Source organism: Homarus americanus, unplaced genomic scaffold, assembly GCF_018991925.1.
Source record: "Homarus americanus isolate GMGI-L3 unplaced genomic scaffold, GMGI_Hamer_2.0 scaffold51826, whole genome shotgun sequence".
NCBI classification, from domain to species: Eukaryota; Metazoa; Arthropoda; class Malacostraca; order Decapoda; family Nephropidae; genus Homarus; species Homarus americanus.
In genome coordinates, this window is record NW_024747794.1 from 218,601 (window position 1) to 237,102 (window position 18,502).

The 18,502-nt window shown below is 39.4% G+C and overlaps 1 protein-coding gene across 1 annotated transcript in view; it reads right to left on the bottom strand.

The window, feature by feature from the left end:
* Positions 1-18,502, bottom strand: part of LOC121879858 (cell adhesion molecule 1-like) — a 94,559-nt gene that overhangs the window by 4,169 nt on the left and 71,888 nt on the right. Inside the window, exons 3-5 of the mRNA XM_042386644.1 lie at positions 6,826-6,959; positions 4,138-4,262; positions 380-486 (exon numbers count right to left, since the gene is read on the bottom strand). Of these exons, the coding sequence (XP_042242578.1) occupies positions 380-486; positions 4,138-4,262; positions 6,826-6,959 (366 nt within the window). The remainder of the gene's footprint in view (positions 1-379; positions 487-4,137; positions 4,263-6,825; positions 6,960-18,502) is intronic.

An 18,502-nucleotide genomic window follows, 5' to 3' on the forward strand; every position in this document is an offset into this window, starting at 1 on the left:
TGACTGACGATAAGCTTGGTGCTTCGAGTCGTTTGCTTAATAATCTGAATGGTTTCGGTGAAGATAACAGTGGACCACGCATGAACCAGTGGACCACGAGTGGACCTAAAATAACTTCCAAGGAGGACTTTGATTGCCTCCTGAAGCGAGAACGATAACTGTCAAGAGTGACCCAGAAGATTACTCAGCAGGTAAAGTGAGGCAAGGCGAGGTAAAGTAAGACAAGGCGAGGTAAAGAGAGGCAAGGCGAGGCAAGGCGGTACAAAGAGAAGTAAAGTAAGGCAAGGTGAAGTAAGGCGAGATAACTGGACAAGAAAATTATTGGGAGTGACAATAAGCAACACAGCAGACACTATACACAGAAGGCTGCTGGACTCACCCGTGTAGACACCTTTACTCTCCAGGGCGGGGCCGGTCTGCTGTTCCTGGCCCTCCACCGACTCCTCCGAGCTCTGCCAGTACACGGCGGCGATGGTGGCGGTGCACCTGTCAGTAAAACACGGGATTAGTGGCTCTATAGTGTCTGTGAGGAACACCTGGTCAAATGTAATGCAACTTGGATGATTAGTTTACAGGTAAATCTGCTCGAGATTAAGTGATCATACAGAGGTCAGTGTACATGGTTCTGTGACCTTAGCCACTGAGCCTGAACCCATGAACCCATGATTCATGACCCTAAACCACATATCCTTAACCCATGACACACCCATGACATTGACCCGAACCATAGTCTTTCACCCATGACACTGAACCATAAATCCTTGACCCATGAACCTGAACCATAGTTTTTGGCCCATGACTTCTCTTAAGAATCTCAGCAGGTTGGTCAGCCATACAGGTACTCTTGTCTTATGTCAGCAACAGACTATTGGCTTAGACAGATATATCAATATAACCCCACCTGGACATTAATAGTGCTCTCTGAACCACCTGGGCACTGACACGGTATACAAAATTCGTCAGCTTTTGAAAGAGAGACTTTTCATCTGGTCAGTTTTCCCTCCCTCCCTCAGTCCCTCTCCCCCCCCCCCTCCCCAGGCCAATACTGTACCTAGACGCACCCAACAACACCCTATTTTCTCTATCTCCTCACCCTGGAAAAGCAAACAAAGGTAAACTAACAAAATCTCCAAACAATTCTGCAGAAGTAGTTGGTGTACTCTGAGAACAACAGTTGAAAGTAAAGCTGAAACGGACGCACTCACGTAGGAACAGTCCACAGGAAAAAAAAAATCGGGTAACGACAGCCAATAAAAAATGTAGTAGAAGTGTACAAAGTTAGTTTACAAATGTTGTGGTTGTTGTATTCACATAATAGTCAACAATACTATACCAGGTGTACCCAGATAAGTCAACAAACACCATAATTACTGTACTCACATAACAATTAACAAACATTGTAATTACTGTACTCACATAACAATTAACAAACATTGTAATTACTGTACTCACATAACAATTAACAAACATTGTAATTACTGTACTCAAATAACAATTAACAAACACTGTAGTAGTCAGACTCGGGTAACAACAAGGCAGAGTGTGTGAGTGGAGGGGCTGGGGGTGTAAACTTGGGTCCCGTGAACTATGGTGTTATGGAGCCATTCTGGGCGCCGTAAACCCCAGGGGCACAGCGCCACGGTAAAAATCTTGACAATTTACAGCGAGTTGAGAGTTTAATGCGGGCGGTGCGGGGTGAGCGGCGGCGCGCGCTACCCATCACGCCGCTCGACCGAGAAATTGCCACTATAAAAATGACACTAACGCAATATTGGCAGGTAAACCCCGCCTGACGCAGCGCTGCCTGTACCCGCCCACTTGTGCCACCCACTGTACGGTGTTCCATCCATTGTACTGTGTGCCATCCACACTATGTTGTACTTCGTTACCCACTGTATACTGTGTATCACCCACTGTACACTGTGTACCACCCACTATGTACTGTGTTTCACCCTCTGTGCACTGTGTGCCACCGTATGTGCACTGTGTGTCACAATGTGCACTGTAAGCCACCCACTGTGTATTGTGTCATCACTGTACCGAGTGCCATCCATTGTATACTGTGTGCTACCCACTGTGTAACCCCCTGTACTGTGTGCCACCCATGATATTATTTTCTTCACCCATGGAATGTTTCAAAGGAACCTGATAGAGTCAAATAGATAGACAGATCTATATCACTCTTAATAAAACAGACTGATAACGACCCCCACGATGGTGTGGTATAAGTAATGGTGTAAAAGGACGAACCTGTAGACATTATCAATCAATCATAAACCTCACTCTAGGATGAGATCAATTCACTGCTGAAAGATACATTAGTGTCTCAGTATGTTTATCACACTTACTCCATACAGTAATTCTAATGTTAATGTTATCTCTTCATGTCACTTCGTATAAATAAAGCTGTGTGTATAGCAGACTTGATGAACTACATTTACAGTAATGCCTGCATCGTTTTTCACGCCTAAAATGAATAAACTCATAACATGACATGACTGCCTCTTTTAATTCAGTCCAGAAGGGTTCAAAGCCGGATTCAGTTGCTTTCCAGCCCCAGAGTTCTAGACTGGAAATGGATTTAGCACGAAAGCTTGTGACCAAAATGGACTGCCTGAAACCCTGTTTCCTGAATCCTAATTGAGGAAACTGGACACTGAGTCACATCCACTCAAGGACTTTGACTTCATATCTCCAAGTGTCGTAGCAAGAGAATGAGCTGGAGTATATTTGAAGTATGAGCCACGCCCATAACTTATCCAATGTTCGGCAGAGTGGCCTACAGCTAATACAACATCTGTATCTACTGAGCGGATGCTGGCCTTTATCAGTCAATACTCTGCACAGAGATTAAGATGAAGAAATGTGCGGGTGTCAGCCTCTTCATGTGTGCATGGCTGGTTATTTAACTCACTTTTACCTGAGATAAATATAGTATCCTCTTTGGTACTGATGAGGGTGTTTTTCGGGATCGACATCGGAAACACATTCTGCTAAATACTGAAAAAATAAAAAACTCGTCCTTGTTCTGATCACACCTTTACATCTACACTTGGTGCATTTTGTGATGGAGGACATAATACATCTGTAAGATTGTTAACTATGTCTGACTGAGCCTCGGTAGAGCTGACCCATGTCAGATAGTGAAGGATGGCAAGCAATGTACAAGCGTGAAAATGAATTGCAGTTTGTTTTTAAAGATGCCAACAGTTGTTTGTTTGCTATTTTTGTTGTTCTATGTTCAATAAGACAATATTGTTCTTTGTATCACTGACAGCCCTATTTTGTTCACTTGTCAGCCTTTCTGCAACATAGGCTAAAAAGAGTTTTACTCCCACCTGCTCAGCTGGGTATACCTTACTTACTGTTTGCTTGTCCGTAAGTATTTGGTAACAAGTGAATAGAAGTCATCTCTATCATCAAGAAATGGGTTACATCTCTTCCATGGTTTCTACCGAGGCGGTGACATCTTTAACAAAAGCCTTTTGGATGTTTGGGGACTGTTCATGATGTCTGGTAGACTTGTTTGCACTGTCTGCAATATAGCCGTCTTCATATTCAGACATCAGGCGTGATATCTCAGGTCTAGCAACCATCCATCTTTCAAGGGCCTCAGGATTTTCCGTTAATCCCACTGCCCCACCATCACCCTTGATGAGGTCATTCACCTGCTCATGGCACTGTACGTAGATTGACTATGTCTATTATATGCACTGGTAACCATCTAGCATAACTTGTGGTCAAGGCTAATAAGTCTCATGGCTAACTGTAGAGGACACTGGCCATACATCAGCAAGTTTCTTTCCTTTATAAATCGAATAAACTGTAAAAGTATTAGTTTGTCTTTAACAACACAACATATATATCTTTTCTCACTCTTGGTCTTCTTTATTTTTTTCTATTCTTTTATTCTCCTATGATATCAGTTGACAATAATATCGAAATTCTTAATCCTTAATGCCCATGGGTAAGATAATTCTCTTATTCTCTGGGTCATACCCCATTGATACCCATTTGACCATAAAATACTTACACTTTACACTTACACCCCTGTGCCACTACCACCTTCTAAGTGAATTACACCCACAGGAGGACAACACCCAAACCCACAAATACGGTGATCTGTGTTGGACTTACTTCAGACGAATCTCTCCTGAGTTGAAATGTCGGGCGCCCACAACGAATTTCAGCCCCAGGCGCGAAGTTTCAAGTCCGTCTGTATCGTTGACAGGTGTGTATTCCACCAGATTCCCTGTCTCGGCCTGTAAGAGGGAGAGTTAGGTAACTAGTGGGAAAGTACACGTAAACAATAATATTGTATCACAATTCATCCTATTTCATTACATTATGTGTGTGTGTGTGTGTGTGTGTGTGTGTGTGTGTGTGTGTGTGTGTGCGTGTGTGGACGACAGGCAGTGGAGGAAGGAGTGAAATGTCTGGATTACTTCAGATGAGAAATGATGATCAGAATTTTATAACGAAACCTTCCATCATCATCACAACAACTGGAGAAAAAAAAATAATGTATACTGAAAGACAAATATATAAAGCGGAAATAGTGGAAGTTCATGCAGGTGTTAGGCCTCACATTCCCTAACATTTGTGAAGTTGTCCATGAGAAAACGAGGAGGACTTTTGTAAGGGGTGAGCATTTGGGAGGAGGAGGAGCAGAGGCAGGGACGAGTAAAAAAAAAATACTTTATGTTCTGAGAAAAGTTGATTCTAGCCACACCTTCATACACTCATCTACACATCAGGTGGGTGTACTCTAACTACACTTTCCCACTCCTCCTCAATCCTCCATTCCATACCCACACATCAGCTTGGGGTGTACTGTATCTCTACATCTCCTGCGGTTCCCCAATATAGTGTGGTGTGAGGTGAGTCTGTGTGGGTGATGTTGATCGCATTTTACGGTCGACAACCTTCGTCTGAGGACCGAGATGCCGCTCAAAAATTGTGGTTATATTTCTGGAAGCAGCGGGTAATGATCCGATCAGTCATGTGGCCAAGTGCTGTCTTACTCCAAGATGATGCTTCTTCTTTTATGGTGTTAAAGGACGGTAAGTCTTCCTACTTGGCCAAAGCTGCCATATATCTTCACATGGAAATTACCGAAATTACCTTTGTTTTGTCTGTAAGTTTAGTTGGTCGTTTGATCTTTAGGTAAACAGTCTCTCAAGTGTTTCAAGTTCACGTTTTAAAACATCTTTATTAAAGGATAGAGGATAATCCCCGATCAGACATTTAGAGCATTGTTAAGGAAATGTCAAGAGAGGAAAGCTAAATTGAACTCTCCTTAAAAAGAAAAATCATCATTGTACGTGTCGTTAAAAGGGAAATCACAGTTAGAATTAGCTGCCAAAAAACAAAATGGATTTTCATTGTTCTCACCCTCTTCCTGACTCTGCTCTGTGCTTGACCAATTGTGTCATCAAGTTCGATTGGTCAAAGGTCAAGATTTAGGTCATCTATACCGTTACAAAAACTAACCATACCGAAAATTAAGCATCGTACTGACATGTGTTTTGTGTTGAAATGTTCAGTAGGTGGGGCTTCATGACCTACCCTCCGCGTCTTAACATCCATCTTCGTCATCACTTCCTCACCGAAATCACAATACCTCTGAGAAGGATCAACGCTCAAGGTACCAAGTCCTCAGATTCCTGCAAGTCTCCTGGATTAGGTGGAGGTCGGTCAAAGGTCAGAGTCATAAGGCCACTCGGAAGGCTTTAGGATATTGCCTTCAAACTTTTAGATTAAAAATGAAGCCTTTTAACTGAAGCCTCCCAGAGGAATATTGGCAGCTTCCATCATCGAGTCTAGCTGCTCTGAAGACTTTCCTACACTCCCGGGCTGCTATCCTTACCTTACCTTCAGTGTTTATCTTCTGTGTTGTATTGAGTGTACGAGAGGTGAGGGCAGGGCAGGGCAGGGCAGGGCAAATGATGTTGTTTGTTAGTATCCTCCCTCCTTCTCTCCCTCGGTCTCTATATCCTCCCTCCTCCTCTCTCACTCCCAGTTCCTCGTATCTTCACCTCTCACCCTCTCTCCTCCCCACCACTCCTACTCCCCATTTTCTTTCATGTCTCTTACCTCCCACCTCATTCTCCCTCCTCTCTCTCTTGCATTTTCTTCCTTCTCCTTTTCCTCCCACATTTACCCGTCACCCCCTCCCGCTTTTCTTACTTTCCTATCCTCTGCCATCTCTATCCTTCCCTTTTCCACCTCCTGCTCCCCCCCACCCTCCCACTCTAACACACACACACACACAGTTTGCTGAAGACAAGGGGAAAGGTGTGTGTGTGTGTGTGTGTGTGTGTGTGTGTGTGTGTGTGTGTACAAGACAGGAAGTCGTCATCTAAACATATCCCAAGACTATGTTCAGCTGTTTGCAAGGATTACGTAACATCCAAGATTGTTTACATCCATGAGGTCGCGTCCATTATTTGCTATGAGAGATGTCGTCACGTCTATTTACATGACGTATCAGTGACATGTATTAGTGTCACTTTCTTTTATCTCATGTCAGTGCCGCCACACGCAGGGGTGTTTGTAGAGATGACGTCACGATCATTTTCAGTTCATGATAGATGACGTCACTGTGCTATAAAGTGCTATCATGTTGGGTTCATCCGTAATTCATCCAATGGACTATCGTAAACCCTCCCTACCCCAGTGACCTGTTGTTGACACTGACCCCCTGGTGACCTGTGATGATAAATGAGGTACCTTGAGGTGACCTGTAGTGAAGATGACGTACCTAGAGGTGACCTGTAGTGAAAATGAGGTACCTTGAGGTGACCTGTAGTGAAGATAACGTACCTGTTTGTCGTTGATGTACCACATGAGGGAGGCAGCTGGGCGTGAGCGGGCTGAGGTACAGTTGACATGTACTTCGTCTCCCACATGGTACTTGGACTGACCCCCGGTAATGGTGGGCACCTCGTCGGGCAGATCTGTGGGAAGAGATGAGGCAGGGAGGTGGTTAGTATGAGTGGTGCTGGTGATTAGGGTGAGTGGTGGTGGTGCTGGTAGTGATTGTGGTTAATGTGAGTATGGTGGTGGTGCTGGTAGTGATTGTGGTTAGTGTGAGTATGGTGGTGGTGCTGGTAGTGACTGGTTAATGTGAGTGGTGGTGCTGATAGTGATATTGGTTTAGTTAATATAGGTTAGGTTAGGTTAGGTTACATACACACACACACACACACAGTTACCCTTAATTATCCTTCCCTATAACTCACATAATAACCTCTTAATTCCATCATGGTCATACCTAACTCCCTACTTGTGGTGACGACCCTCTGTTATGTGAGAGTAATTCCTGTATTTTCCCTGTATGACCTGTAATTACTGTAACTATCCCCTGAAATAAATATGTTTTAGTGTTGCTATATTTAGTATATAATTAATTACTCCCAATCGTTTTAAGTTTAGTTTCTAAATCGTAGGTCAAAACTGCTTTCAATATCTTAATAAATTTTGCATACAAAGCGGTTATTTCTGATACTTTTAATACCAAACCTCTGAAAACCGGACTTCTAAATACCGGATACTCTGAATTATGGACTTCTTTATCCTGTATTTCAGTAGTTGTTTTAGCGGACCGATGTTGACCAGGGAAAGAGAGAGAGAGAGAGAATCAAAGTGTCCTCAACGAAATCTCTGAGGTCACTTTACCCGAGTAAGATGTTCAGTGGATTACCCTGTAAGCCATTAAGACTGGCTTAATTCTTTAACAAGGTAGACCGAGAATACAATATAAATCATCACTAGTTTTCTGACGGGTCTATGTAATACAGGAAAGTAAAATTGAAAAAAAGAAAAAAAGATTAACGAATAAAAATAAGCAGGGTGTGGACCCGGCGCGCGGGGGCACTACATTAAGGCAGGAGCAGCACTGCACCGAGCCTTGAGTCCCCAGCCTTAAAGAGCTTCAGGGAGCGTTTGAACACCAATAGACACAGTTAGGTGTAGCGAGTGAATACACCCAGCCCAATACACCCGGGCCGTTCATGCATTCATTGAGAATGGGCTCTTGATGGCGGATCCTCGTCTGCATATTTGATGAGGCTGTATTGATTGTATTGTGCTGGAAATCGTTTTCATTCACGCTGCACCTCTTGTAAACTGTAGCTATGCGTTTATCCGTCTACAGCGAGACCAATGCACACAGTAGAGCAGTTTACGGCGCAGGGGATAAATTTATGCAGAATCACTGGGAGGGAGAACGAAGGAGTATAGATCCTTGGGTTGTTTTAACAAAGAGCGAGAATTTCCTGTTGACAGTTAGACAACTTCGGAATGGCCATTCAAATTGCCTAGATTTACAGGTTGGTGTTGGGTGGTGGTGTGTGAGGTCGTATTGCCTCCGTGAGAGAGTTTTCACTTCATGTGCATCTCGAATGTTCTCCACTGTTTACTTTACCGAGTTAACGTAACGTAACGTAACGTAACATAACGTAATGCAACGTAGCCTACCCTCAGGTTAGGAATAGGGTGTCTAAACTTCAGTTAAACCTTAACAAGTTCCTTAACAGTGGTTACTAAGACTTTAATAAGGTAAATTTTAGTTAATATTCAAATCCGTATATAGTGATAGAGGACCATGCCTTGGCTAATACTGATACCCCGTAGTGTAGGTTCAGAGCTGGCCAGTCGGGTGTTCCTGGGTTATATCTGTCAATACTCCATATAAATCTGTAATTGTTTTTGTTTTCTTTAATTTCACGTCTTTTTTTCCCCATATTTTCAGTACTAAATCGGACACACATCCTTAAAATACCAACAAAATATCCATAATTCTTCACAATCTTGGTAAAACCGGAAGGTGGAGGTTTGTCTTAACGTTTAAAGTCCCTTGTTCAGTAATTGTTCAGCATCACAAAACCTCCCAAATAGTTTAACTCCTCAAGGCTACGCGGGAAGAATTATTACCTTGATTGTATTATTATTTCTTTTCTATATCAGAATAATATAGTTTAATTATTTATTTATATATTTATTTATTCATATTTTATTTTGTTTGGTATGGTTTTTTTTATTGTTAAGTGGTGTATTTGTGTCCATTTAACCCATCTACTTATAAGTGGTGTATGTATCCGCTTTCTATTGTATCGTGGGAGAACTTGATGGGGAGTCTTCAGTATGTACTCCACACTATTGTCAGAGATCAAAAAAATCGAGAGAGTCTTTATTACGCGAAACATAATATTTATTACTATATCTAAGAAATTAAATAAAATGAAAAAATTAAAGAAAGAGGAGGCAAAAACCACAAGATGTGATAAACAAAAGGAACTAGACTACAAGAAATAGAAAATTAAAATAAATCCATATAATATAAATACAATATAAATAAAATACGAATTTAGTTTTTTATCCCTTTCTATGTGAATTAGAAGCATTGAGTGGCAGAAAAGCTTGTTAGGATAACTTGTTTCACAATATAAATCCTGACGGGTAGAAGCAAAAGCACACGTGAGTATTAGCTTCGACCATTACGGGGACTCTACCACTTCAATCAAGTCGCATGTGGTGAGAGTCAATTATCCCTGATTTGAAAGCCGGATCTCAGACCAAAGGACACACCAACTCCCGGTGTTGTTGTCATCGTCATCATTTAACTCCTATCAGTAAAACATGAAAAAAAAAGTTACCCTTTCAACAAGTCACTCCAGTTTTCTCTGTTATGAATTATGAGTTTGTTGCTAGATACTCACATACGTCAAAGGGACTCACAACTCCTAAAATAGAATATAACAAAACCAATTATAAGGTCATATGCCTTTTCATTGACCATCAAACAGCGTTATGTGATCACAAGAGGAACAAAATGAAGAGCCGCTGCTTGAGAGATGTTGATGTGAGGACCATTGATAGACTCGTTTCGTAAAGGAGTGTTTATGTAAGCAGGAGACTGGTGAATGCTAGCCTGGAGTAATGTATTAATGTGTGTATCATTCTATGCAACCCATGAACATATTGGACACACAAGCTAACGTTCTACATCTCGTTCAACCAATGGAAGTATTTGATGAGACAACTGAACATGAGCTAAGAAGAACCAAACATAAATCCTCAAAGAAAATCCAGCTGACATTAATTAAAATGCAATAGGAGTATTTTAACCTTTGCCATAGAGCGCGATCTTTCCATCCAATACTGACAAGGGACTCATTCGGCAGTAAATTGGCATAGCTGGACAAGTGTGTGTGTGTGTGTGTGTGTGTGTGTGTGTGTCCGAGTTATTGCAAGATTAGTGTCCGCAGCTACTATCGGGGGTGTCATCAGCATCACCAGCAGCCTACAGAATGACGACAGGGGCGGCAGCATCGATAAAGTCTGCAGGAGAGGGAGGCGGTGGCATTGACACCTTCGGCAGCAGCTGTAGCAATCTCGACAATGGGCACCTTAGATTACCTCCTGAAGCATTAAAAGAATATGAAGACCAACAACAATATCACTAAAAGGCGCTCCAGGGGTACAACAAATGATAACACTAGTGACAATAACATAAATAACAACAACGGTAATGGTGACAGCTTCTGCACGCGCACACGCGCACACACACACACACACACACACACACACACACTAAGAGATATGACGTCACTGGGGATTTACTGGACGCTATGATAAATGTCATCATGAGAGGTCCTGAGGATGACCCCTTACGGCCATTGTCAGTAGCAGCGACTAGCCATTATAAATACGAATATTGTTTACAAACCTAACTATCATTGTGGTACATATCCAGAAATACAACAATAACAAACTTGATTTAAATGTCACATGTGCTGCTGCGTTTTAACAATAGGGTCTTTCAGTGAGTATTGTAGATTTTTAATTAAAGGTTAAAAGATACATCTCTCTGGTTCTCAGAAAAGCAAGTTAATATACACGAAGAGAACGTGAATAGTTGCAGCGGCAGAAATGAGAAGGAAATGCGAAAAACAGCTGCTGTAAGCCGAATAACAGTATATTTATAGGTAATTCATTAAACTACTACTTATTACTTTGCTGTCACTCGGAATCGAGTAAGACGATCATCCAGCTATAAGACAATGATATGAGTTATTTAGGATGTTAGCTGTGAGGTAACTAGAGAGGCCAATACGAGACAGGCAGGGTCGTCCACAGATGTTGCACATGTGGAGGGCTACATCCAGTGCGGGAGGGGCGGCGGCAGTGTCTTGCCGGCGCTGGCGCCTGTCTGCCTCGGTATGCAGTCGGGCTAACTCGAAATTATCGACACTTTTTTGTGTGCTGGTCCTCCAAGCGTTACGGTGTGGAGTGATCGTCTCCCAGGTGAGGGGGTCGATTTGGCACTTTTTCAGGTTTGTCTTGAGACTATCCTTATACCTTTTGTGTTGCCCGCAACATTGCCATTTGGTGACATCGGTTACCACAGTGGGTCTAGGAACACATTTCCGCAACTGAACAAATGATATACGGACGTAATAACATCTACCAACATTGGGTATATCAAGTAAAACTAATGGATGAATAAGGTGCGTGATCATCATCTGTTCTAACACTACTGACAGCGTATCCAAATTTTCTCTTTTTCCAAGCACCGATTTACTCTATGGTGATAGTGTTTACTTGGCGAGAAACGTTCGGGAGGGAAAACATCATTACAGTTCTTGCCAACAGTGTGTAACAGAGACGTGACCGACCGCCCAAGCTGTTAACGAGCCGATCAGTAGCGTAGAGGATACAAGTAAAGTAAACGTGCCGAAACAGTCAACACTTATAACTACCAAATTTGGTCCGGCCTGGAGGAGGGGAGGAAGTGTGGCCCTGCGGGTGGGCTCTGGATGGCCCGAGGGGTAAGGTTGGGTGTTTTCAGGTTCATATGTCCATCTTTACTTTGTCTATATTTTATCACTCAATAAATGTCTACTATTTCCTCTATAGTTCTCAGTATGTAATAAATGATAATAAAGACACACACACACACACACACACACACACATATATATATATATATATATATATATATATATATATATATATATATATATATATATATATATATATATATATATATATATATATATATATATAGTATATATAACAGTAATCCTATACTAACTGACTCACTAATAACCAAGGATAAAAATAATAGGATACCAGAGCGCTTGTGCAAACACCTTAAGTTACTCTTGATGTTTTTTATTTTCTAATTGTACACCTTCGAATTTATAGAAAATGTTTCATTGTCGTCCGTGTCTCCAATAGAGTCAATATAAATAAATAAATAAATAAATATATATATATATATATATATATATATATATATATATATATATATATATATATATATATATATATATATATATATATATATATATATATATATATATATATTAGTTTTATTATTATTATTACTGTTCGTAATATTTCACACCCATATTGTTACTTTTAGGTAATATAGTAACTAAAACATTACACTGTTAAGTATTAATGATAATAAAACTACAAAAAATAACCGGTCATCTGTCCTCATTTTCCGGGAGTGAATTTGCAGTTCAGATTTGTTTGTGTTGAATAATATAATTGACAGTTAATATTTATCTGAATTTGATTATATTTTTAGGGTTTATTCGTTTTGTGTTCTGAATTGGATTATCTATATGGCGTTGTTAATAACATAATATATGAATAATTTTTGTATATGTAATTCTCATCATTTTATGTTTTGTTTGCAAGAGTTAATATTTTACTAGGATTTTTTTTTAGTTTTTAAGTCGAATTCGCGCTGAAAAAAATAATTGCCATTATTTTATACCACTGTAATTTACTGAATAATAAATAGACGCCCTGATCATTAAGAATAATATAATTCTACAACACAATTTATTCATATACGTTATACTGAGTTACATTTGGAGAAAAAGATCCATCACGCGCAAGACCATCAACCAGTCAGACCAGGGAGTCAGCAACGGGCTGCTGATTCATCGTAGCCAAAACATTCATTTACTGCCAACACACCTTAAAGGTTCTCCAAGATTAAAATATTTCCTTAAACCTCGGAGTTCAGTTCACCCGAGCAGCTGCTGTAAATCATGTGCAGTCCTCTACACCTCCCTGCCTCACACAGATCACCTCAATCCTGTGCTATTTTACCTTGACTGAATTTCGTCTTAAAACAGAGTTCTGTCTCTCATAATTTTTAGGTTCTTAGAATAATGCTCGCGCGTAAAGACCTTTGTTGTGGGATATGCCTCAAGTGGTCATTATCTGCACGCATCTTGTACGTCGTTTGTTTTACTGGGTTACCATATCGCTCTTGACGACTTAATTCCTTTTTGGTTGTGGGTTTTGTTTTACACGTTTCAGTTCACTGTTAATACAGGTCATTGGAGAACAGGTGAACGTCACTGGAATGATAAATTGTACCAAACATTTATGATTACAATGCATTAAAATCATTAAGCGAGAGTAAATATTTTAACTTCATTAAAATGATGAACATATTGTGAAAAATATGAAAAAAAAGATTCAACTTAAATGCCACATTGTGAAAGCTCAAAATCGACTTTTAAAAAGCTGTGATGTTTAGCGTAAGTGTAAGTTAACGAGCACTGTGTTATGGTGGTGGCAGGAAACACGCATGTGGGTGTGGCCCTGTAGCGAGTGCTTGAGTACCTGGTCTCGTACCCTACTGTACCTGGTCCCGCACCCTACTGTACCTGGTCCCGTACCCTACTGTACCTGGTCCCGTACCCTACTGTACCTGGTCCCGTACCCTACTGTACCTGGCACCACACCAACTGTACTTGGTCCCGCACTACTGTACTTGGCCTAGTACTTGCTCCTCCCGCTTTGTAATTGCCGTTACTGTCTGTAAAATCGTGTACACACAGACAAACACACACATATATGCACGAATATAAGAGCACGAACATGTATGTACGTATTGCATTGGTATAAATATATGATTTCAGATGTTTGTTTACACCAGTTGTCTTAAAACGAAAGAGGAGGTTTTGATTCCATTACCTCAGACAATGGCTGCCACTTCCCCCTTCTCTGGGAACAGTCGACTCGAGACACAACCAAACAGGAACTTGTCCATAAAACTGAGCAATATTTTCTCTGTTTCCTCGTTCTAGACTTTGAGACCCTCGGACAAAGGCGGCCACGTATTTTTGACCCAAAGTTTCGTCTCTGATCTTGAGGTAAAAGATAAAGTTCCACAAACTGCTATTGATAAGTTCTTGTCGTTTTATAAGTTCTGTTTTCTTTTGTTTTTGTTAGCATAAGAGGAAGTGGGAGAGGGTGATGATGTATGAATGGACATGTATTTTACACACTTCACACACACACACACACACACACACACACATTCAAATATTCGCCATGAAAAATTAAGTTCTGTGTATAAAAAGTTTATTTCTGGATTAATGGGAGAAAACAATCTCTTCGACAGTTAGGAATGTACTTAAACTAACGTAACGTAACGTAACGTAACGTAACCTAACCTAACCTAACCCTCCCAAATACGACCACATGAAGATTAAGCTCCCCCCTGTTTATATTACCTGACAATTAACCACCCTAATATTATTTTGAAGTGTTCGGTTAGATTAGATTTGGTTTAGTTTGTTTTATTGTGATTATGGTTAGGTTAGGTTTGGTTGAAACTGAATTAAGTTGTATTTTAAACGAGGCTATTAATGTTATATCATGTTTGAGACAGATACTAACATCATTGTTATCATCAGCTGATTATATTATTATCATCGTTGTTAGTAGTAGACATCATTACTCTTATTGCCTTTATTATACTATTAATAGATATAAGTAAAAGTAAACTGTTTCATTATTTTTTATTTTTTATACTTAATCATTACTTCTGTTTAAGTATATTTAATCATTATATGTGTTTTACCATACTAATCAGCACATCTGTTTAGTATACTTAATCTTTATTTTTGTTTAGTATAGTATTTCATCAGTAATCATTATTTTAGTATACATAATTATTAAATTTGTTTTAATTACCATACACTATACATTTGACTGATTAACTAATTCAATACGTTTTTAAAATTAAGATATTTTTCCCAAGAATCAATGACAGGTAAATTATCCAGGTTCCAGCTTATTGACCACAGAGATGCACCTGTAACGAGATGTTGAAGAAAATCTAGATTGTTGAGATTTGCGTCCGAAAAACAGTATATTTCTTGGAATTGGAAATAAATGTGTTTAGTTATTTTAATACATTTATTGTAACGAAAAAAATAAATACAAATACAGGAGGCAAGTAATTAATGTTGGAAGATTAATGTTTTTTTTTTCAGGACTCAAGAGAACAAGAAATTATTCAAATTTCTTACTTTTTGCTCCCAGGACTTTAATCAAGCTGATGAAGAGTACAAGAACAAAATTTATACGTTATGGCTGATATCAAAACACTTTCTTCATGGGATTAGAAATTAATGTGTTAGTACACTATGGTATTAAATGTGTTTTATCGAACAATTTTATCTTTTAATTTACGACCAAAAGAAGATAAGATTTCATTCACGTATTTTATATTTTTTTCCCACCAAACAATAGCTGTTACACTAATGGGCTATCATTTCATCCAAGTATTTCAGGGGTAATATGAGCACTTAATTTGGGAAAAGGGAATCTACGCTCCCGATATATAAAAAAAATAACATACACCCAAAAAAGTTATATAGGTTTATGAAGCTGTTATTTTTGCCTGTTATTTAAGCGGTAATTATCTGGTTCAAACTTTTTATTTTATTTTTACGCCTCAAAATCCAAACAATTAATAGTGAAAGAATTACATGGGTGAGGTGAGGCGAGGCGGGTGAGAGTCATGCACTTGGGTATGTTGACTGTTATTAGTCATGGTGCTTCTCAATTGTGTTTTGTTTTTTCATTTTACTTAAGGAGGAAAAAATTTCAAGTTGATGAGGAAACTCCACAAAAGAAGGATCAGTGGTCAGGATCAGAGTTAAGTTCTCTTACAGTCACGGACAATGATCTGAGACCAACTGTGTTAAGTCTTACGTTGAACTGTTATCCGTCCAGATAGCTGCAGGTTCTGTTGCCCTCACTGATGGCCAGCCTCGCAGCATGACACTCCTGTAGCGTTTATTTACTGAACAGCAATCATTGGACACAGTGAGAATGGGTCCCATAGGCCTGACAACCCATTAAGGACAGTGTGCAGCAACTGAATATTAGTTTTTATTTCGGTACACAAGGAGGTACTACTGACAGTTGGGTGGATAGGGGCAGCCGCTATCACGAACAAGAAACGAATAACTATATCCACTCGGCCACCGCATCCGTCTGTACATGGTGAACAGTAATTGTAGGCCATCACTCGGAGAAAAAACTCCTTTGTTGACTTTAATCTTTAATACTTGGCTCTGCTCCGTACAGTACCTGAAGACATCCCACAGTTCAGAAGCATTGAACACTTTAGAAAGATTACAGACTATGAATGCATATTTCAAAGTGGATTTCTCATATATAGAAACTCTCAAAGACCAACATCTACGACATTAAGGTTGTTTTAAGTGTAATAGTAGTAATAAGTTAAATTTGAAGGTTCCGTGGGTGGGCGGTACGAGCAACAGCCCTCAGTGTGGTGCTCAGTTGTAATAAAGGGAGAGTAAAGGCACATCTTTATCAGACTAGTGAATGTAATTATCGCTGCTAAAAGCAAGTGAGGTGATGATCTATGATTCAATTACCTGCATTTTAATATTATGAAGTAACTCACTTTGCAAGGAAAGGCTGCAAGTGGAGGAAAACATATAGTACTTATTTGGAAATTGGTTATCAGACACTGGTTATATTAACACACACACGCTCCATTTCCTCGCCGAAAATTACATCATAAAGCTATAACATTTAATGAAACTAAAACCTTTTAGTAACATACAATTACACATCATATATTAAGGAATATAAAAATTATATACTGTAAGTTTACATTTGGGGAGGCGACCGGGTGGATGCAACACACACAGTCTGTTCTAACAGTAGTTGTTCAGCCTCCAGTCCACCCAGCTGTAAATGGGTACCTAACTTTACAACTGAGGAAGTGAAGGAGGTCGAGTGCAGTGCCGGCCATGCTGCCTCCTTGTGTATTGAAGGTTTAAGATACAGTATATTTTCTCTCACTCGTCAGAATTTCACGAAGGACCCACTAGGAAAGGGGAAGACTACAGACGTTTTACAGTGACACGTTTTACAGTGACACGTCTTTCTCATATGAATAACCATTAACTTTCAATACAATTCATGACGATAAAATTTCATGAAGAGTGCGCAAAGATTACTGTCCATTATTAATTTCCCCAAGTGCACGGTGTTAATTATTCTCCAAGGTTAATCCATCACAGGCTACATTAGAGACCTCGTTTCTAAATATTAATCCCAAGTCTTGACCGATTCTGTATTATTTCTACAATAAGCAATATTGTACATTACTCACACAATATCATGTTAATTCATTTACGATTCTTTATAAATACGACGATTGTCCTAAACACCTCTTAACTTTGTTTCTAAACCCATATAGTCCTGTATAAACACCTCTTACACTCATATCCAGGCGAAAATTATACTTTATGTTATTTTAATGTATATTTATGTAAATTCAAATGATTTTTTTTATATAAATAATTCAAGAAATTTTTTATAAGACGCGTAGGTTAGGTTAGGTTCTGAATGTATCTATTTCAGAGTCCTCATGATTTAATAAGTACATTAAAATAATCACAGTCCACACATTTGGCAATGACTCTTCCCTCACTTCACTGTCGCCCTTGTGTTCCTTAACTTCGTTCACCTCACACAAAGAAACTCAAGAGAAATTAGAATCTTGATTTTTTCCTAAGTACAAGTTGATGGAGTGAATGGTGACGTGGGGAGAGGTGACTCAATAATCGTGTCAGGATATGATGATATATTATGTAAGGTATTGATAAATAAGATGACCTAATTATGTTTGTGATTTAAGAATTTTCACACACACACACACACACACACACACACACACACACACACACACACACACACACACACACACACACACACACTAGTAAAAAACGTATGAACAAAGAAACACATACACAAATAAACAAACACAGACAAAAACACACATACACATACACAGGCTTCACTAATTACAGTCTAGTGAGAATTTTCGACTAAACTTGCCTTGAGTGGTTAAGCAAGTAATTACGTCAGTTCCTCGGTCCTATCAACAAGGTCATTATGCAGTTAACTTTTTACGCAACTCTTAGTCCCTTTGACCCGTCCCTGCTAAGTTTTTAATGCAATTTCTTTTAGTTTTGAAAAGTCGTTTTAAACGTAAGATGATTAAGATATTTCACCCACACAAGACGACCAATGGCAGGTGTCTTGTAGGAAGCCTTGACGCATAATAATGATACTAATAATAATAATAATACTAATAATAATAATAATAATAATACTAATAATACTAATA